Raw genomic sequence first — 22664 nt, 5'->3', positions numbered from 1 at the left:
AGGCACAAATCCATTTGATTCCTTTGTTGCAACAGCAAGGGTTTAGGTAGGAAGAGTTAAACGGGAGATCTATTCCATTATCTCCATTAACAAATGAGGACAACGAAGCACAGGTGGTTTAAGGAAACTGCCCAAGGTTTCATGGTGGTTCAGTGTCAGTCAGTGTCACAGCTGAGCTAGACGCCCGATTAAACTTAGCTTCTCTTTGTGGTCAGTGGTGTCACCCATGCATGCTTTCACTGTAGTGTTTCTGGGACTGTCTTTGGGGAGCTTAGCCAAAATCGCCATCCCGTTTTTTCCATAGTTTAATGTGTCAGCCGATTTTGATTATTGATGTGCTATTAACACCAACAAGAACACATTTTAGAATGAAACTTGTTGCTATTTGTACAGTTTAACAGTTTAATCACAAGGCTGGAGGAACCACAATGTTTCATTTAGTCACTGTCTTTAATTCTTCCACTGCTGCTGAAATAAGTGATCTTTTCTGTCTTATAGACACATGAGAAGCAGACTCCACGCCGATAAATGCAGGTGGAAGTGCAGTGTAACTTGAGCTCTCATTTTGGGCAATCCTTGCCACCTCTGAAGACTTAGGGCCTCTTCAAACCCCTGCTTGTCTTCAACTCACCGTGCTGTGAGAGCTGCTTCCCACTGCCAGTTAGGTTCACACCTATGTTTAGTTTTTCAGTATTTTCTCAAGTACTTAATACATGATACCAGCAATGATTTTCCTGTGGGGCTGTCAGGGCCCTCAGAAAATTGTGCAAAATCATGGGCACTCTGCATCTTCATGACTTGCTCTCTTATGCGTCCGCTAACTGCTATCCAATAGAAACCCAGAGGATAAGCTCATGTGTACTTGTTAACAAAGTCATATCTGTTAAGCTGAGAGGTAGTATCTATATAAATTTCAGTGAAAAATAAATGCATCCTTGATTTCATATTCTTTTTATACTTTCACATAGCGACAAGGCTAGGCATAAAGTAGGACTAAAATTACCTTGAATCAGTAACAGTAACAGAGGAAATACTAGTCATTGGAGTCCTCCTGGAAGTTCTGTGTCACCATGTGGTGAAAAGGTCAAAGGTAAGTCTCAGTGTTCCAAGAAGCACAAGAAGCCACACCTTAAACACTCGGTAAATTCCTGGAAGGCCACTTCAGTTCAAGGAGAATAAAAGTGTCATCGTAGTGAATCAATAGTCATGCGAAGAGTACACGAGGTTTAAGACAAAACTCTGAGACTTAACATGTCAAGGTGAAATTTCCAAGTATACACCTCGTATCCCTGAGGATTTTGGATATTCTGGTGCAAAGTGCTGAGGTTCAGTGTCCAGTTGCTCAAGATCAGGCCTTAGATCTGGGTGCTATTCATGCATCACTTACTTACCACCTGTGTGACCTTAGGTGAGTTACTTGAACTTTTTCTAAGCCTTAGTCTCTTTTTCTGTGCAGAGGTTTGATGGCATGATCTCTATTTACAGTCTCTTCCAAAAGACTTGTGGTTCTTATGTATGCTTTAGAGCTTTGGCTGCCTAATTTTGCCTAATCAATCATTTCTAATAGATGACACCTGTTTACTCAGCATAATGGTTTCATATCACTGTGAAATATATCTTAGAGACCCAAAGATCTGCCCAAATCTAAACTTCTACTATTCTACTAATTAAGCTAACACTGCTCACCCAATGAAGGCTAACCAATACTTCCAAATTCAAGATAGACCATAAGAAAATGTAACCAATATCAACATTTTGACCAAAACTCCTATTTTTTTTTTTTTTTGCTATGACTTTTGGCTCATCAACTGTACAGGGGATGATTTTAGCATTCACTTGCCATTATTTGAACATATTCCCTATCATAAAGTTTCATAAATTTTTGTTTTTAATTAAAATACCCTCAAATGCTTTTCCTTCTTAAAGTACTTATATAGGTGACACAATAAATCTGAATTTAACTGAAGGAGCCAATGGCAGAAGTTCTCTTATGCACACACATACATTCTACAATATATATCACTTGATCATTTACAAAAAAATATTTTTTAATAGTCCTTGCCATAATTCCTAGAGATTTTCAAATAGACTTTTCAAAATATAGCATGTTTGAATTAGAAATGATTAGCAAAATCCATTAGTGCACAGTTCACCACCATCGTAAAAAACTCATTTAATTGAGTACTTATAAAAATTAGGTTAGTGGCTAATGGGAAGGTATATTAAATCAAGGGCAGTTTTAATTTTGAAGGCAAAAATCTTCATAAGAATCTATTTGTAATCTTCTGAAGCTGCTGCAATAAAATCTCTAACCTGTGAATAAATCATCCCCTTTCATGACTGATGGTGGTCAGTATAAAATGCTGGGGGGTTCATGCTACAATTTTGGAATCGGTGTGGCTGCCATTGCTATGCTTTCAATTGCACACTCATCAGTCCCTCTACGGATCCGGAAGTAACCTTGTTCACCCCAGCTGGTGCCCCAGCTGTTTTTAACAATCCAGTAATCCAGCCCAGTTTTGGGGTCAGTGCCATAGCCCACCAGCAGGACAGCATGATTGGTCAGCTCAAATGGATTGAAAGGGTCCTTCAGACCAGTGTGGTGGTAGATCCCCTGGTTGTAGTGGAGGAAGTCATCATAGACTTCAAAAGCAACTGCCATGGGCCCATGATGGACCAGCTCAAGCTTCATCAGGGCTTCGTTGCAGCCCCCATAGAAACCACCCACATAGTGGTACTCAGATGTGTAGTAACGAAAGCAGTCCTCCTTCATTTTGCATGGCGAGTCAGTGCCTGTGTAGGGGAAGCACGCCTCTTCCACCAGCCCGAAATCTTGGGCATACTTTCCTGCAATGAGGTATGGGAAGCCGCCTTCACAGCCTGCGGAGGAATAACACAGAGTTATTACCCCTTTATTAGAAAGGGACACAAGGAGAAATTGTCCCACTTCCTAGCCTCTCTTTCTATTCCATTCATTTTTTTATGCTACCTGGAAGTTGTACCTGGCTTAAATGTCACTTCATTCATCTATCTATTATTAGCCAGCTCACTATCCTATCATCCCTATCTATTTACCAGACATTTACTCAGCACTTGAAGGTACCGCTAGCATAGTGGTTAGGTGGGAGGCTCTGCAGCCTTGCTATGTAGGTTCAAACCCAAAACTGTGTGAAGAATGTCTCTGCACCTCTGTTTACTTATCTGTAAAATATAGATAGTAATGTCACCTTTCTGGTAGGATTAAATTAGTCACTCCATGTAAAAGCAATAAAAGTTCACTATTGCCCTAACCGGTTTGGCTCAGTGGATAGCGCATCGGCGTGCAGACTGAAAGGTCCCAGGTTTAATTCTGGTCAAGGGCATGTACCTTGGTTGCTGGCATATCCCCAGTGGGGGGTGTGCAGAAGGCAGCTGATCGATGTTTCTAACTCTCTATTGCTCTCCCTTCCTCTCTGTAAAAAAATCAATAAAATATATATTTTTTAAAAAGTTCACTATTATTTTTCTTATTAAATATCCAGACACCACACTGTGGCTCTTCATAAGGGGAAGGACTGTCTTGATCCATCACAATCCCCAGAGCCTGGAAGTCACAATATCCATGTTTGATAAGTATTTCAGAAAGAATGAAAGGTCCACTGGCAAATAATCATTCTCCGCTGGTGAACTGAGAAACTTTCTCGTGGCCAAATCCGGGGTTGACAGAAGAAAACTTTAACATGGGAATGTTTCTCTCTGAATGAATGGCAATCAGGCTTTCTACATACATTCCATATGCCCTCTTCTCAAAAACATACTTGCAGAATTTTTAAATTATCCTAAAGAAAAACCAGTGCTAGTTTGGTTTTAACAAGAATTAGGTTTTGGAGGGAGACCTTAGTGGAAACTGAAACTCTAAGGGTTAGAAGCTGTGTGGCCTTTAAAAGATTATAGAACAACTTCGTGTCTGTTCCCTGTCTATAAATTGGGGATTATATCTACTTTCAGGGTTTGGGGCATTGTTGGGTAATGTATGTAAGAGATTCCTAAGAGGCAGTGCTCATGCAATCTATAGTATAACTATTGGGGGTGCAATAAATTCCATGAGAAACCACTCATAAATAACTGATAGGGGCAGGCTTGCACCAGGATTTTCTGACTACAGACATTGGCTCTCTCTACTACACCATTCTTTTATCTTTGCCAACAATGGCCAACCACACACATAGGAAATAGTGCCTGAAATACAACACTTACCTTGAGCATACTGGCTGCAAGACACAACCTCCTGAGGACTCAAGATTGGCGACTGGGTGTTGTTGGTTAGAATACGTATTCTTGCTTCCAGCATACCCATAGAAGCAAATGAGTAGCAGCTTCCACAAGATGCTGGTGACGGAGAAAAAAAAGATATATAACCCAAGAGACCTTTGAAGTACTCACAAAAAAAGAGAAAAAGCTCAGTGGTTAAGATATTTTAATATATTTACACTGAGTGTTGCTCAAGCACAATAAAAAAAGAGTCAATCAATAGACATGACTGAACTTAAAGCAAACATTAAGATTTCAGCTTTTTCATCAAAAGGCAAATGTTACTATATGGGGCTTTCCTTGAGAATATTTTAAGAGAGGAAAAAAAAAAAAAGAACAAAAACTTCCTAACTTCTGCAAAGCATTTAACAGTATTCTTGATCATGAAGAAATGACATATGTCTGCAGAGCCACCAGACTGAGAGAAAACAGACTGAGGGATACAAGTAAGCTGAGCTTTTCAAAAGCAGCATTTTCTAACACAACTTGCTGGGTGGAACTAACCCTAAGATGGGCTCAAGGATGGGTATATTATAGAGTTTGATTTAACCAGGGTCAAGGAGGCAAAAGACAACAAAGCCCAAGAAAGAAAGAGAATAATTATAATGATGAATATGGTACTTAAGATGTCCAATGAGGAAATAAAGATATAAGACATGGAAGTAGTAAAATTAAAAGAAGACTGATTCCAAGTGAAAAAGGGTAACAGCAGTATAGCTATGGTCCCCAAAAAGTATTACCGAGAGGAGAGAAGAACATGAAAATAGCTGATGGGGGTAGGGAGAAGGGGAAAAAAACAGCTTCATTTAACACCTGAATGCTCTGGCAAAGACAAAATCAATTTACTTAAGAAAAATATGCGAGGAACATAGTTGCTATTTCAAAAGAAGAAAAAATATATTATAAAGAAAAATATGTGAACAATATTATTTTTCTATGTTTCTTCAATGTGTGGTTAAGAAATAAGAAAACGTGGCACATATATAACAAAACTGGGACTTCTACTTGTTATAATTCTAGAAAGAAATGGGCATAATGTTAATATTTCTATTATTACATAGCCTCTTTGTCACTGATACAAATTTAGTACCAAGACATTGGTACTAAATGCAAATATACACAATTGGCATGTTGTTCACTTTATTAATATTAGTTACCAAATTATCTGAATAGTGAGCACTCCCTTATGCACATAAAACAAGATTAGTGAATAGACCTATTACAATCCAAAAAACTCCTTCTACGTAAAGAGAATGCTGCGTTTGCTCTATTTAATAAAGCTAAATTTCACAATTTAGATACTGTTTGCTTAGAAAGAAAAATACTCAAAAGAACATTATGCATTCAAAATATGTTACTTGGAGAAGGTAACTGATGATTCTCACTCCTCCCTGAGTGCAAAGTTGTGGGAAACTGATATAGGGTTGAGCCTCGGACTGACCTGCTGGCAAAGTCACAAACAAGTCCCAGCTTAGAGGGCTCAGTCCTCTTAGCATAATTAGGCTTGACCTTATAGCACTCCCCAGATCTTACCTGGGAAGCTAATGGGCTGAGGGAAGTGCAGGGAGTGTAAACATGATCAAAACAGATGAAACTCACAAGAACTGTAACTATGGTAACCACTGCATTGTTTACCTCAGACTATAAAAGGTCGGTGTGGACTGAGCACAGGTGGAAGTCCTTCCTCTTGAGGTGGACTTACCCGCCTGGTCCCCCAATATTTCCAAATTATCTCTTGTCTTTTCTATTTCATTTGTGTGTGGCTCCTCTTCCAGATATTGAACCCTGAACCACGCGGGACGTGGAGGGAAACATTTACGACACAAAGTAAATCCAGGATACACTATGCTCAGCCTCCAACATCCTAAACTCTATTTGAATTACTTATATTGTTTTCCACAAACTATACTGTAAATTTCCTTGAGTGTTCACAGGAAATTTGTTCTCTTCATCTTGGTGCCTGATGGAACAAGGGGACGCAATGCATGTTTGTAGAAGAAAGAGTCGAGTTATGAACAAGATATGTATTTGTATCCGGGGGGAAATGACTTGAATGGAAATAGTGAACCTTGACTTGTTTCTAAGCTGTAAGGGAGACACAACCCTAGGGCCTAATGTGAGCCCTCTCTAAGAAATTCAACAATATCAGAGGTCCAAAACCTAGAATCTATTAGAGCCCTACTAGCCTTTTACTGCTACCATTTCTGATGTTCCCCCAAACTCTCCTAATAAACATCTCAGATTTACCCATATCACATTATACACTCCTTTTGCTGTTGGGGGATCATCTAAATTATGGACAGTAGAAGACAAACACTTGGGATGGGCCAGTGTAGTTTGTTGGGGAACACATGACACTTGATTGGAAAGTTGTAAGGAGGACATTCTGAGAAAAGGGAAGTGTGTGGGAGGCTACCTGCCCTGTTTATTGGAATTCTGACTTAGGGGAGACTTAGGGGAGTGTCGAAGTCAGTGCCCCTAATTATTCCCTGTCCTTTCTAAACAAGTCTGTGAATGTGCAGATCCCTGGGTGTTTGCTGGAATCCTTATGCTTAATCCCTGGATGCCATTGCTTGAAGACAATGCAAACACATGTGTCCCCCCCCAAGATTACTCACCCGACTGATTGTATCTAAAGATAAAAACTACAATAAAAGGCTAACAAGGCAAGCAACTGAGGCTGCCTGGTTCCTTCAGCCAGGCCATCCCTTAGCTCTCTCATTCACAATGAAACTGTGTCAGAGTAATCTGTTCATCCGTCATTCAGGGGCTGCTGGTAAGCCCTGGCAGTAGCTCAGTTTGTTGAGCATTGTCCCATGCACTAAGAGATCACTGGTTCGATTCAGTCTGGACACATGCAGTAGGGGGCATGCAGGAGGCAGCCAATCGATGAGCTCCCATTGATGTTTCTATCTCTCTCTCCCTCTCCCTTCCTTTCTCTATAAAATCAATAAAAACATACTTTTTATAAAAAGACAAACATTTGGGAGAAGGCCTTGGAATTCATTTAGTTATACTAAATGAATTATCACTCACTTGATAATGCATACACTGAGACTTGGAAAGAAGCAATAACGACCTGTCCAAAGTCACAAAGCCAGCAGATGGCAGGGGCTAGTGCAGCCGTGGGCAAACTACAGCCCGCGGGCCGGATTCGGCCCGTTTGAAATGAATAAAACTAAAAAAAAAAAAAAAAAGACCGTACCCTTTTATGTAATGATGTTTACTTTGAATTTATATTAGTTCACACAAACACTCCATCCATGCTTTTGTTCCGGCCCTCCGGTCCAGTTTAAGAACCCATTGTGGCCCTCGACTCAAAAAGTTTGCCCATCCCTGGGCTAGTGCCTAGTGTCTGCTAATGCAGGCCTAGTGTCCTTTTCAGTTCACAGGTCTCTCTCTATCTACTTTAATGAATCTTCAAATTCCCTTTCCCTGTCATCTAGTTACTAAATAGACCAAAATTAACTTACACATTTTGTTTAAACCATCCAAATAACACTATCCTTAGGACCCTCAACTTTCAAGTGATAGAATGTCAAAGAACTACATGAGTGACAATAAATAGCCAAAGCCAGTTGTTCCTACAATGAAACACAAGGGTCTTGTAAACAAATAACATTCCACAAGGGTCTGGAAACAGCCCCATTTTGGCCACCCAGGATTCTTGGCCCATGGCAGCCAAGGAAATAACCTCTCTTGGTTATTTCTGACCATCCATCATTGTGGGGGTGGGGGGACGACAAGTCACATGTACATTCAAGAGATCAGAATGTGCTCTTTTAACAGAAAAAAACATGGGGATGAGAAAAGGCGATTAACTTCCCTCAAGCCCCTGTAGTTCCCAGTAGAATGTGTCAGCTGCCGAGGCAATTAATGACTTTCAAACACCAAAGCCAGAACCTAGATTCTAAAAGAACCATTATCCCTTCAGAAGACTAAGGGAGGTCTGGCCCAGACAGAGCTCTGCAACAAGCCAATTTTCACAGTGTCAAGTAAATAATGTGACTTTTGCAAGATTTAACAATGTTCAGCTGCACCTTCCAACAGCAGGAAACATACAGAACTAGTAGTAAGGAGTCAGAATCCCTACCCCTTCCTGCCTCCCACTTGCTTCGTCACTCAGCTATGTGACTGTGAATAGGTCACTTGATCTCTCTGGCATTTCTCTCTATCTTGTATGTAAAATGAATAGGGTGAAGCAGACAGTTTAAGGTTCCTGCCTTCCGGCATAAACAGCATTTAAAACAAGTCTGAAATGAACTACATTTTAAACATTAGCAAAACACTCTGCACTTCCTAAGTAACGTGACCTGAGAGACAGCCTCTTCTCTCATGAAGATGGAATAAGTAAAGGCAGCATAGCTGGAAGAAAAACTAAGGAAGTTCATGTCTTCCAATTTCCGAGCTCTCTTGCCTCTCACACTTCAAAGTCAACCCAGCCATTCAGGCTGGGGCTTAAACCTGTTTCTAAGTGTAAAGCTAAAACCTCATTTGTCCTCCCAATGTCTCTTTTTTTTTTTATTCATCTTGATATGCTCTCTGCATAAAGTCGTGAATTCCCTTAACTACAGCTAATTTTGAATTCTGGGTTATACAGAACACTGGTGTTCTTAAAGTTAGTGGAAATTTCCAAGTTGCCCAATTAACAGGAAGGGAAAATATTTTTTTTTTCCAACCGAAAGTACAGAAAACCAAAAGAAAGTCAAAAGAGGAACCTCTAAGTACATTATTTTCTCAAGTACTGAACAAGATTCTACAAATGAGGAATCAATTGCAAAGCAATTAATCTATTGAATCCTTCTGTTTTTAAATTACCTGTGCCTCTGTACAAACTCACAGTTATAACTCTCATGAAATATGGGATATGGGAGACAATATTAGCTTTTCAAGCTATAAGAAAACCAACATTAAAGAACTTGGCTTTTAGAAAGTCTAATTTCCTTCCACTGATTAACTGTCTCATCACTAGTTGATCATATCGTTTGGGGAGTGAGAGGAACCAAACTTTTTTCCCCACCTTCTCCTATGCTTCCATTGAGTTTTAAAAACACTTTCTCAAATAATTTTTCATATTGTATTTTAATGTTTTGCTTGCAGGTCTTGCTAAACTGTGAGTCTCTAGGACAAGGAACATGTCATATTAGTTTTTATATCCTCAGCCACTACCAAAAAATCCTAACACAACATCCTATATAATAAAGAGCTAATATGCTAATTAGACTGGACTCAAGAATGAACAGTGGGCGGGGCTTTGGGGCCACGAGACAGAAGCCGGGGCTGTGAGGGCCGAGCCTCTTGCACAAATTTCATGCATCGGGCCTCTAGTATTCTATAAACATGCAACACAACAGAAGCAAGCCCGTGCTAGGCCCTCATAATCAATACGACATGAAGTAGTTACTTAACCATTTCAAATAAGTATAGGAAATCTGTTTGATGACAGAAAAATTTAATCCTCTCTTTAAACATCAGTCCTTTCATTTCTCAATCACCTTCAAATTTCTCTCATTTCCAATCCCTCTTCAGCAAAAGAGAAGGTAGGAAATGATTTCTACACTTTCTCTCGAGCTGAAGAGTTCTAGAATAACTGGTACAAAGGGAAGACCTCTGGTGTCAGCTGGACAGGAACCTTGCTGATTGGCTGCTATAAGACCTGCTCAGAGCTCTGGGCATTTAGAACATTTTGCAAGAATTCAGTGAGGACGGAATTGAAGGGTCAGCGGTGATTAAGTGGGTCAGGCTGATTATCACTGAATTTTTAGGGAAGGGGAGGAACAATTTATCTTTGGATGTTATTAACTTATAATGTTCTCAGGAGATACCAATCAGATTGTTTTCAGACAGCAAATACTACACATATTTTACAGTAACAAATCAGTCATATGTACTCTAATTATCTTGAAATTGAGCTTAGAAGTAATAACCTGAGTATTACATAAATGATTCCACAAGTCATTGTTGGCTAAAATTTAGGGTAAAAAGATAATTTGCTACCAAGTGCTATTAGAGGAAGAGTTATTAAATGTATTCATTCTGTATCCAATTTCTGGAAATAACTTATAAAATGGAACTACAGTCATACCTTTGGTAAACCCAGGCTCTGCTCCCAGGCCACCATTTTGGAAGCCGGGTTAATATTTACCAGAATAGGTAATATCCTGACATAAAATAAATGGAAAGGTCACAGATTAAAAAATCTACCAGAAAAAAATTATGGATCCATTTTCTGGCCTTTTATAGTACTTAAGTCTAAATGATGGGGTCAGGGCAGAGAGGGGGAAGACAGCTAGCAAAGTGGGATTGTAGACACAATACCAATTCTATCTGTATACAATTCTTTGTTTCTACATGAGTCTCTCCTTACTAGGAGAGCAAATGAGTTTGGCTTACATATCACTCTGATTAATCCCATTAGCAACATGGAACCTATATCGAGAAGGATAATTAAGAAATTCTAAGCTCAGTTCGACGAGAGCTTATCTAGTACCAAAGTCTGTTGTGGATACAAAAGAAGAAGTGAATATTCATTGGCCGTATCATTTCCATTTCTTTACTAAAGTAAATCATGCCCATTTCATCTCTGTATCTCCAGAATCTACTGCAGAGTTTAGCACATAGTAAACATTCAATAAATGTTTCAGAATAAATTAATGAAAAATTAGACTTTTTTTTTTTACCTTGGTTTCGAACAGGGGTAACAAAATTGGTACCATGAACATTTCTCCAATCCCAAGATGTTGGCAAACGTAAAAGCTTTTCATGTATTTCAGCAGTTAGTGGTGCAGGTTTGGGCCTAGGATGGAAATATACATTTGACATCAATATACAGTCTTTCCTTTAAGGATGATTTCCTAACTTCTAATTCCGTAATTTCAACCTCCTGCCTGGCTAAGATACATTCAGACTCAAGGGACACTTGTCTCATCAATGTTTCAATGTGTGTATTGCACAATCATGTGGCAATCTACATAATATCTCTATTAAAGAACTATGTTGTGTGGCTTTCATTAACCATTTCTTTTTCATGATCTAGTCATTTCCCCCTGTGAAATGACACTGGTTTTGTATATCACTGCAATGTGTTTTTAACATGTGTCAGTAGCTGCATTCTTTTACTTCTAACAGATTTTGACCAAGAAAATAGACATGGGAAGTTAAAGTTGGCCTACAAAGGATATAGAGAAATTCCCGACATCTAACTCAGGAGATGGTCAGTAGTGATAGTGAGGAGGTAAAAGAAGTGAAGAAGGCACAGAAATAAAAGATCTAAGTATCAAGTAGGCAGACTAGCTCCATAAACAGAGGACAAAATTGCTTCATCATTACAGAACTAGAGCTTATAGGATATGCTTGGAAAATAAGGCACAAAATGAGAGTTGCCTGGAATGATGAAAGGATGGATAGACATTTTTGCCTATCCATCATTGCCAAGAAATGAGGAAATTGTTCTACAAGCTTCTCTGTATTAGAGATTTAAAACACACACACACACACACACACACACACACACACACACACACACACACACACATAGCATTCTAGCTGTAGCCATGCCTGAATTCTTAAAGTTTGCCCAAGTTTGCTGAATGCTCTGTGTTCCATGTCTTTGTACTGCTGTTCCTTCTATTTAAAATGCGTGCTGCCCACTGATTAGAAAAAAATCCCCTTAGAGTTTTTCCCTGACTTTTAATTTTAAAGACTGCTCATACAACAGCCTCCACCCACAACCCCCAACAAAAACCCACTTCTCTCTATGCTCCATTATCTCTTGTGTTAGGGCAATACTGTTATATTGTGGTAACATTTATTTTTCTGTTATTGTAAACTACTTGAATTTCTTACTCAACTTGGAATTATCATACCACAGTGTTCTAACTTTCCAGTGATTACCAAGTTGGTTTTTACCAGCCTCCAAGTTAGTCATTGGCAAAGATTATTTCTGGACTTCTTCATGTCCTCTGCAGCTAATCCTAAGTCCTTCTCTCACACACTTCTCTAAGGGGTTATATAAGTTAATGCTAGGTCAAAACGGAAGTGAGATGGAAGACAGGGGGAAAATCATTTCTGACTAGCAATCATAACCTTGAGAACTGTAAAGAACAGATAGCACTGCACAGCCAGTCGGGCTCAATGGTTAAACATTGACCATGAGGTCCTAGGTCAATACTTAACTTGGTGAGGGCACATACCCAGGTTGCAGGCTCAATTCCCAGTATGGGGCATGCAGGAGGCAGTGGGTCAATGATTCTCATCATTGATGTTTCTATCCCTCTCTTCCTCTCCCTTCCTCTCTGAAATCAATAAAGATGTATTTTTTAAAAAGAAAAGATGGCATATTCCATACAAAAATGTCAATTTTTCGCTAAAATATTAACTAAGCCAAGGACATTGCTAGAAGATGAACATGAGGTGGTCTTTGACCATATACATAAAAAACAGCATTAAGAGACATGAAACATACATAAACTACCATAACAAATACAAGGCAATTATAGTAATGCTATAAAACATTTAACCTGGATAATGTCCATGGAATTACCAATGTACATAAAAAAGCTATGCATCATGAAAATTTTATATGCTGGACAGAAAAAAAAAAGATATAAACCTTGGATATTTACTCTGAAATTTATGAATAAAAACTAGGGTACAAACAAATTTTGGAAGGAAATGAACAATTTCTGTGATTTTTACGTTGAGAGGCCAAAAGATTCAACTACTCAGTAAATATTAACTAATTATCCTATAAATACCTAAAAACACACTAAAAAAATATGGAAGATAAAAAGGAATTGAAGCATGGCAGCATACCATAATTTCATGGCGGGTATCTCAGAGTTATACCAACCTCTTACAAGTGGCTTCACCACTTACTAGCTGTGTGACATCTTATTTTTTTTAAATATGTCTTTATTGATTTTCAGAGAGGAAGGGAGATGGAGAGAGAGATAGAAACATCAATGATGAGAGAGAATCATTGATCAGATGCCTCCTGCACGCCCCCTACTGGGGATTGAGTCTGAAACCAGGCGTGGGCCTGGCCTGGGAATTGAATGGTGATCTTCTGGTTCAACAACTGAACCACATTGGCTGGACATTTTTTTTTTTTTAATTTAGGATTCAATAATTTTTTTTTTTTTTTGAGGAAGGGAGAGAGAAAGAAACATCAATGAGAGAGCGTAACACTGATAGTTTGCCTCCTACACACACCCCAACTGGGGATCGAACCCAAAACCTGGGTATGTACTCTGACTGGGAATCGAACCCACCACCTATTGGTGTACAGGATGATGTTCTAACCAACTGAGCCACAATGGACAAGGCATTAGTCAAAGGTCTTTTTTTAAAAAAAAATATATATATATATATGTATATATTTTATTGATTTTTATAGAGAGGAAGAGAGAGGGATAGAGAGTTAGAAACATCGATGAGATAGAAAGATCGATTCAGCTGCCTCCTGCACACTCCCCACTGGGGATGTGCCCGCAACCAAGGTACATGCCCTTGACCGGAATCGAACCTGGGACTCTTCAGTCTGCAGGCCGATGCTCTATCCACTGAGTCAAACCAGTTAGGGCAGTCAAAGATCTTAACACCACAAAACTATAATGGGCTCCTATTAAAATGAGTATAAGCATATCTAACTCAAAGAATTTTTAGGAAAATAGTGCTTAGAACAATGCCTGTCTCTGATAAGTCCTTGATAAATAAATTATTAAGCCAGTGTGATAACTGTCATCATCATCATTCATGTCATTGAACAGATTAAATAGAATACTGATAGATTTAACTGACTCTCTGGCCCACAAGAGGCATTCAAATGTTAACTTCCTCCTTCCCACCACTCTATAAGGCAGAATGTTTGCCCATCAACACACCACGGACAAAGCAAAAACAGTGTGACAACTGAAGCTGAATGGTGTAAAAATGAAGAGAGTGAAAGAGGAATTTGGAAGATGGAGATGTGGGAATTACAACATTATAGTTACACTTTACATTACCGGCTCTTAATCAATTAGGTCCAAATTCTTTAAGAATCTGGCGAAAGCTCTGGACTCAGGGAGATGCCCCCAAATGATGAACTTTTCTATAATTTCAGCAGTTGCACAAATTCCCTACACCTAAAGTTAAGAATCTCGCCCTAACTGGTTTGGCTCAGTGGATAGAGCATCAGCCTACGGACTGAAGGGTCCCAGGTTCAATTCCGGTCGAGGGCATATACCTTGGCACATCCCCAGTAGGGGGTGTGCAGGAGGCAGCTGATCAATGTTTCTAACTCTGTATTCCTCTCCCTTCCTCTCTGTAAAAAATCAATAAAATACATATTTTTTTAAAAAGTATCTCTGAGAGTTTTTATTGTATATAAAATGCAATTGAAACGGGAGCAGCTAGACCACGATGTCTACTTCAGTCTTTCCAACTTCACTCAATTCCATCTCCATATCCCAAGCCTCCTATGGAGCCTTAGCCTCAAAAGCAGCCCTTCATAAAGCTAGCCCTTCCCCAGAACAAAGGTGGTGGGGTGGAGAGAGAGGGGGAGCAGAGCACGGGAGTTCCTCCACTATATGGCACATGACAGGTGGCAAAGCAGTTATGTCTGAGGCTCTTATCTTTCAGGCAGGAGCCCCACTTCTTCACTTTATGAATCTAAGAAAGAACATGACATACTGCACTCCCCAATTTTGATTATCAAGAGCATCTCATAGACAAGCAGTTCCTTAGAATACACCTTGAGAAATACCATGTAAGATTCTTTTTGAAAAAGGGGCAGAACTCTGACAGGTAGGATAAGTCTCCAAACAGCCTCATAGCTGAAGAATGCCAGAGCATTAGGATTATTAGTTTGAAGATAAAAAGTCATAATTCATTTTAATTACTTAACAGTTAACCAAGGAGTGGCCTGTTCAAACAATAAAATCTGGACCAAGGACTCTATTTATATTAAGGAAATCATCAATATCATCTCAGAAATTTGGAAAACGTTATGATTATTAAGGGAAAATAGCAACCATACACAATTTATTGACTCCCACTAGCTCCCTATTGGTTTCCAGTTCCCTGCCCTTCAGTTCTATGAATTTCTCCTGAAGCAAGGTCTGGCATCACAGAAACACCGTTGGCTACTTAACAAATGTTAAGGAACTATATACTCTGATAGATGCAGCTATGGTTTTGAAAGAATTTTTAAAAATCCTACCAAATTCCTGACTATATAAATTAAAAGTATTACGACCTAATTTCCCAAAGTAACACTACACTCTGGGGTGTGTAAGCTAAAGATAGAAAATGTCACTTCTGGCTGAGGATAGTAAAAGTATATTGGTAAACAAGAAACATTTTTGGTTGGAACTTAAAACAGAAAAGATGATTTTGAGATGTTTACAGGTGGCAAATTTGACAGGCAAGTTGAGGGGTATTTGAGACGAAGGGAATATCATGAATAGAGATGATATGAAAGGAAAGTTTTCAGTCATTGTGTGTCATATATTTGAAAGCAGGTCACAGTACTTAAATATAGTTACTGTCAGGTTTAGATGGATATGTTTACCAAGTTAAACGTATCCATCAGACAATAGGTAGTAACACAGTAATAGCTGAGTAAAGAAAGATGAAATTGGCAATATTTTATAGATTGGCTTAGAATGGGGACAGAGAGAGAAAGATACCAAAGAAACGGGACCGAAGAGACGGGGTAGGAGGCTGAGCCACAAGGCAGGAAAGAGACAACAAAGCCCTAACTAAGCCAAAGTTTAGAAAATGGAAAGGGAGCCCAGCCAGTGTGTCTCAGTGGTAGAGCATTGACCTATGAACCAGGAGGTCAGAGTTTAATTCCCGGTCAGGACACATGCCCAGATTGCCAGCTTGATCCCCAGTAGGGGGTGTGCAGGAGGCAGCTGATCAATAATTCTTTCTCGTCATTGATGTTTCTATCTCTCTCTCTCCCTTCATCTCTGAAATCAATAAAAAATATATTACAGATATCTCTCATCCCCCCTCCCTTTACCCCCCTAATAAAAAATATATTGAAAAAAAAGAAAAGAAAATGGAAAGTGAATCATGGAAACGGCAGATGCTGTGAAAGCAAAACCCATAAACAGGAATTGGAGAGCATGAGAGTGTGTGTGAATAGGAGAGGAAAATGGTCAAAAAACAAAAAAACAATGACAACAGCCCTGGCTGGTTTGGCTCAGTGGATAGAGCATTGGCCTGTGGACTGAAGGGTCCCAGGTTCCATTCCGGTCAAGGGTATGTACCTTGGTTGTGGGCACATCCCCAGTGGGGGGGGGGGCGGGGGGGGCGTGGAGACAGCTAATCGATGTTTCTCTCTCATCGATGTTTCTGACTCTCTATCCCTCTTCCTTCCTCTCTGTAAAAAATCAATAAAATATATTTAAAAAAAAAAAGACAATAGGCCTTAGCCCAGTAGTCAGCAAACTGCGGCCCCTTGAGTGTGGTTCTTCTACAAAATACCACATGCGGTCACGCACATACAGTGCGATTGAAACTTTGTGGCCACACTCAAGGTGCCAAAGAGCTGCATGTGGCTCGCGAGCCATGGTTTGCCGATCACGGCCCTAGTCAGTGTGGCTCAGTTGGTTGGAGCATTATCCTGTACATCAAAAGGTAGCAGGTTTGATTCCCAGTCAGGGCACATACCTAGGTTTCAAATTCAATCCCTGGTCAGGGTGGGGGCTGGAGGCAACCAATAGATTGTTTCTCTTTCACATTGATTTTTCTCTCACTTTTTTTTCTCTCTCTCCCTTCCTTAGATAACAGAAAAAATGTAAGTTGGGATGACCAGTGAAATGGTGGCCAACCCAGGGAGAGATGCTGGTTGGAAGGGATGATGGCATTCAATATCTTTATTGGTGTCAAGAGATGTGCTTTATTACCTGGGGAGTCTCTGTCTGCGGCCACCACTTCTCCTAATCATCTCTCTCAGGGTAAGAGTCTCATATTCCAGGTATGTGGTTGCAGTCCAAGACTTCTGAACGGCATTGATCGCTTTCACAAAGTCGTGATTATATTTGTAGAGCCTATTGGAATACCTGCCAACAAAAACAAGATAGCTTCAGGCACACTCCTTACTGACGTAACTAGACTCCATTAAAATAAGCATTCATATACTCTGGGCCTAAATGGAAAACGGTATAATCTTTCAGGAAGGCAATTTTTTTTTTTTTTTGGTAATGTAACATCAGCACTTTATTCAAATCTTCAAAACAGTCTTTATTCTAACATAAAAATGTTTAAAAAATCCACAGGTTAAGTATACCGTGGTATAGAGAGAAACATACAATGGCAAATTTCCCAAAAGTCAATGGGAAAAGCAATATCGTATATACAGAACACAAAATTAAGATAAAATGAAAATTATAAGGTAAAATAAAACCCAATTTCAGAAGACAAAAATCAAAATATTAAGAATCCCTGCATTATCCTCAACCCTAATGAGTATTCACTGTACTCAAGTCTTTTGTATTGAATATGACCCCATCGACCCAGCTAAGATACACTTGGGAGCCTCGAGTGATGGCATCAGACATTCCAACAATAAATGGTAAGCAATTTTTGATCAGAAAAATTCCCTTACTTTGGCTCTAAATATATAGGCTATAGTACAGTTTGTGTTCATATCCTCTGTTCAAACAAAGACATTTTTCTGGCACCAAAGCAAATTTGGTTTGGTTCATATATAAAGAGACAGCCTGTGAGTCCAAAAGGCACTGTCCACTCTTGCCTGAGGATATATATCCGGTATAATAAAAGGGTAATATGCAAATTGACCCTAATAGCAGAACGACTGGGAATGACTGGTCACTATGACACACACTGACCACCAGGGGGCAGACGTTCAATGCAGGAGATGCCCCCTGGTGGTCAGTGCGCTCCCACAGGGGGAGCTCTGCTCAGCCACAAGCCAGGCTGACGGCTGCCAGCAAAGCAGTGGTGGCGGGAGCCTCTCCTGCCTCCTCAGCAGCACTAAGGATGTCTGACTGCAGCTTAGGCCTTCTCCCCACTGGCAAGTGGACATCCCCTGAGGGCTCCCAGGCTGCCAGAGGGATGTCTGACTGCCAGCTTAGGCCCGATCCCCTGGGGAGCAGGCCTAAGCCAGCAGGTGGACATCCCCTGAGGGGTCCCAAACTGCGAGAGGGCACAGGCCGGGCTGAGGGACCCCCCGAGTGCACAAATTTTTGCACAGGTGGGGTCCGGCTGGCTTGCCCCAAATGGGACCAATCAGGCCAGATCAGTCCGGGGGAGGGACTGTGGGTGGTTGGCGGGCTGGCCCCACCCCCGATTGGGGGGGTGCTGATTGGGGCCAGGACTGGCCAGGGGAGAGGGGACATGGGTGGTTGGCTGGCTAGCCCTGCCCCCTGGTCAAACTCCCAGTTGAACTCCTGATTGAGGGGACAATTTGCATATTAGCCTTTTATTATAAAGGATATCTATCAGTAGCCTGGAACTAGAATGTCTCTGATGAAAGTAAAGGTTCAAGCTAACTAAGATGTATGTACAAAGATGTTCAATGAAACACTTACACTAGTGATAGATTATAAACAAACTAAACAAATCTTTTAAGATAAGGGACTGATTAAATAAATAATACACTATATAATGTAGTCAGTAAAAATGTCTAGAAGATTATTTAGTGATATGGAAGGGTGCTAAGTCTATATTAAATTAAAAAGCAGAATAAAAGGAAGTTTATATAAAATTAACCAATTATGTGAAAGTATAATATATATTTATAATATAAGTACCTTTTAAAAATGCTAACCATGGTTATCTGAGTGGTGACACAGGATCACCATCTTTCCCTACCTCCTACAGTTTCTACCATGCACTTTTATAACTTTGTAATCATTTTTAGAAGAGAGAGAGAGAGGACAGAACAAACTGTATAATGTACACAGAGTATGGCAAACATTATAACTACATGATTTAAAAAAGTATTCCATATGAACATTTGGTTTATATCCTTGTTACTAAAATTGGGTTCTTGAATGGGGAAACTTGGTAGAAATGCAGCCAACCCACACTCATCTGAATATGCATTTTAATAAGATCCCTCCTTCCCCAGAGCAGTGGCTCACAATAACATTAAAATCTGAGAAGCACTGGTGTACCTGACGCTAAATGCTTATATAAATATAACATACAAAGAAAAAAATGGGGGAGTTGATTACTCATTTAATTCAAACATGTAGTCCAGCTTATGTGCCAGGTGCTAAGAATTATAGAATTATAATATTATTACAACTGAATTCAATTCAGTGGCTGAAGTATGAGCCATTATCCAAGACTTCCATTAACTTTCTTTTATGGAAAGCACGACAAACCTAACCTGCGTACCATCTTAGGCATACTGTGCGCTTTTCTTTTTCTTAACTTACACTACTGGAATACCTGCCAACAAAAGTATACCATGGTGAACTTAACGTGTGGATTTTTAAAATTTTTATTTTAGAATAAAGACTGTTTTTAAAAATTTGAAGAAAGTGCTGATGTTACATTACCAAAAAAAAAAAAAATTGCCTTCCTGAAAGATTATACCATTTTCCATTTAGGCCCAGAATACTTATTTCATAGACCATTTTGATATAGTCAAAGAACCTGGCAGCACTGAAATTAATAAGAAAAACATGCAACTACCTTAATAACCTTTTAATGTTTTTACCAAAGTTCTTCCCCACTTGTTGAAAAGTATGAAACCAGAGATGTAGTTTTCTTAAATAGATTATAAAACTGCCTGTATCCTACTTCTCACCACACTATCACAATGAAAACAAATGACAGTTATTGGTTTCTTTAGACGAGCGTAAATGTTAAATTATAAATGTATACCTTGAAATATTTTCCACTGATAAGAGTCACTATTTCATGGACTTCAAGTATTTGAAAAGCAGTAACCAGACCTGTATTGTAACATCTAACAAAACATCCTGTGCTAGCCCAGCCAGTGTGCTCAGTGGTTGGATGTCAACCTGTGAACCAGGAGTTCAGGCTTTGATTCCCGGTCAGGACACGTGGCCAGGTTGTAGTCTTGAATCCCAGTGTGGGGCATGCAGGAGGCAGCCAATCAATGATTCTCTCTCTTCAGTGATGTTTCTTTCTTCCTCTCCCTTCCTCTCTGTAATCAATAAAAATATTTTAAGAAAATAAAAATATCCTATGCTATGTGTATTACAATAATGACAAAGAAGGTCTTAAACACCATTGTTTTTAGTGTGTGAGATCCAATGAGATAAGGAGGCGTGACAGAGAGTGACAGTCACTGGTGCCTCAGGCCTCAGGCGATGGAAGGGAAATGAAATCGTCTTGAGCACCACAGGGATTGTGAAGACCAGGAGGAGAGCAGCTACACTGGGGTGGTTTGAATCCAGCCAATACTACTGGAGCCAAAAAGAAGACAAAGAAACAAAAAAAAAACAAAGAAAAAGGCAGCGAGTCAGAGTCAGCCCAGAATCAGCCTGTGAAGATGAATTCTTTGCCAGCAGAAGATCAGGAAATACAGAAGGCCACTGAACTGTTTTCATTGCCAAAACAACGGAAGAGGCTAGCAAGTAAAGCTGCAGGTCCTTGGCCTAACTGGTTTGGCTCAGTGGATAGAGCATCGGCCTGCGGACTGAAGGGTCCCAGGTTCGATTCTGGTCAAGGGCCTGTACCTTGGTTGTGGACGTATCCCCAGTGGGGAGTGTGCAGGAGGCAGCTGGTCGATGTTTCTCTAACTCTCTGTCCCTCTCCCTTCTTCTCTGTAAAAAATCAATAAAATATATTAAAAAATAAAAAGCTGCAGGTCCTCAAACTGGGAGGAGTGGTCAACAGCCAGGGTCCGGAGTGCAAAGCCCGACAAAGACAACATCCGCCAGGGGCCCTATGCCCTGCCCCAGGGCTTCACCTGGGACGCCGTGGACCTGGGGATCAAGGTGTGGAACAAGAATTATATGCCCTCCTGAATGAGAATGACGTGCGAGAGGATGGCAACATGTTTCGGCTTGATTATCCCGCAGAATTTCCTCTATGGGCTCTCCAGCACCTGGCTGGCTCCCTCAACAGCACTGTGGGTTCGAGTGGTCTCAAGTCGGAAACTGGTTGGGTTCATCAGCACCATCCGAGCAAACATCCAGGTCTGTGACACAGAGAAGATGGTGGAGATCAACGTCCTGTGTGTCCACAAGAAGCTGTGCTCCAAGAGGGTGGCTCTAGTTCTGATCCGTGAGATAGATAACCGGGCAGGTTCACCTGGAGGACACTTTCCCAGCTGTTTACACAGCGTGAGTGGAATTACCTACCGAAGCCTATCAGCACCTGCAGGTACTGGCATTGGTCCCTAAGCCCACGGAAGCTGACTGACTGCCAGAGTCTCCCAAGACAAGCTGGAATGTGGCCAAGTGATACAAAGGATATTCCAATAGTGCACCATTTCCCCACCAGGTACCAGGTACCGGAAGCAGTTTCACCTCACAGCAGCCATGAGCCAGGAGGAGGTGGAGCCCTGGTTCTACCCCCATGGAAACGAACTTGACACTTTTGTGGTGGAGAATGCAAACAATGAGATTTCCTGAGCTTTGACACCATCCAACCCACGAGAGTCTAAAGAAGCAGTTCTCAACCTGTGGGTCGCGACCCCTTTGGCGGTTGAACGATCCTTTCACAGGGGTCGCCTAAGACCATCCTGCATATCAGATATTTACATTATGATTCATAACAGTAGCAACATTACAGTTATGAAGTAGCAATGAAAATAATTTTATGGTTGGGTCACAACATGAGGGACAGAAGGTTGAGAACCACTGGCTAAAGGCTGCTTATTCTTTCTACAATGTTCACACCCAGACCCTCGTCTAGACCTCATGAGTGACGCCCTTGTTCTCGCCAAAATGAAAGGGTGTGGCGTGTTCAATACACTGGATCCCATGGAAAACAAAACCTTCTGGAGAAGCTCACTTTTGGCATAGGGTTCGGCGACCTGCAGTATTATCATTACCCTGGGAAGTGCCCCAGCACAGGGGCAGAGAAGGCTGGGCTGGTGTTACAGTAACCAGTTGCCAATAAGATTCTAGATAAAGCCACTTGAATTTGAACCAGGAAATGGTCCGATTTTCCAAAATGTGAGAATCCTTGACAAAGGGAACAGAAGCAAACCGGCTTTACCAACTGGCACTGAACTTGACAACTGTGCTGAAATGGCGTAGGCTGGGTGATGTCACCTTTGGCCATGTCTCTGATCTCCGTTTTCCACTTAAGCACACCCTTATGCAGCCATGAGCAAGGATGTGACTGCTGAAAACTAACTCATAATTGGCATATTATGGAGTTAATGGGTGAAATATATACGTGTGTGTTTAATATACATATTAAACCCA

At 40.4% G+C, this 22664-nt stretch overlaps 1 protein-coding gene across 1 annotated transcript in view; it reads right to left on the bottom strand.

The window, feature by feature from the left end:
- Positions 1-375: 375 nt before the first annotated feature.
- Positions 376-22664, bottom strand: part of CTSC (cathepsin C) — a 45523-nt gene continuing 23234 nt past the window's right edge. The window contains exons 4-7 of the mRNA XM_059708192.1: positions 17190-17345; positions 10971-11086; positions 4237-4368; positions 376-2880 (exon numbers count right to left, since the gene is read on the bottom strand). Coding sequence (XP_059564175.1) covers positions 2378-2880; positions 4237-4368; positions 10971-11086; positions 17190-17345 — 907 coding nt within the window. The 3' untranslated portion in view covers positions 376-2377. The remainder of the gene's footprint in view (positions 2881-4236; positions 4369-10970; positions 11087-17189; positions 17346-22664) is intronic.

This window comes from Myotis daubentonii, chromosome 9 (genome assembly GCF_963259705.1).
Source record: "Myotis daubentonii chromosome 9, mMyoDau2.1, whole genome shotgun sequence".
In the NCBI taxonomy this organism is placed as follows: Eukaryota; Metazoa; Chordata; class Mammalia; order Chiroptera; family Vespertilionidae; genus Myotis; species Myotis daubentonii.
This window is presented reverse-complemented; position numbering and strand designations above follow the sequence as displayed.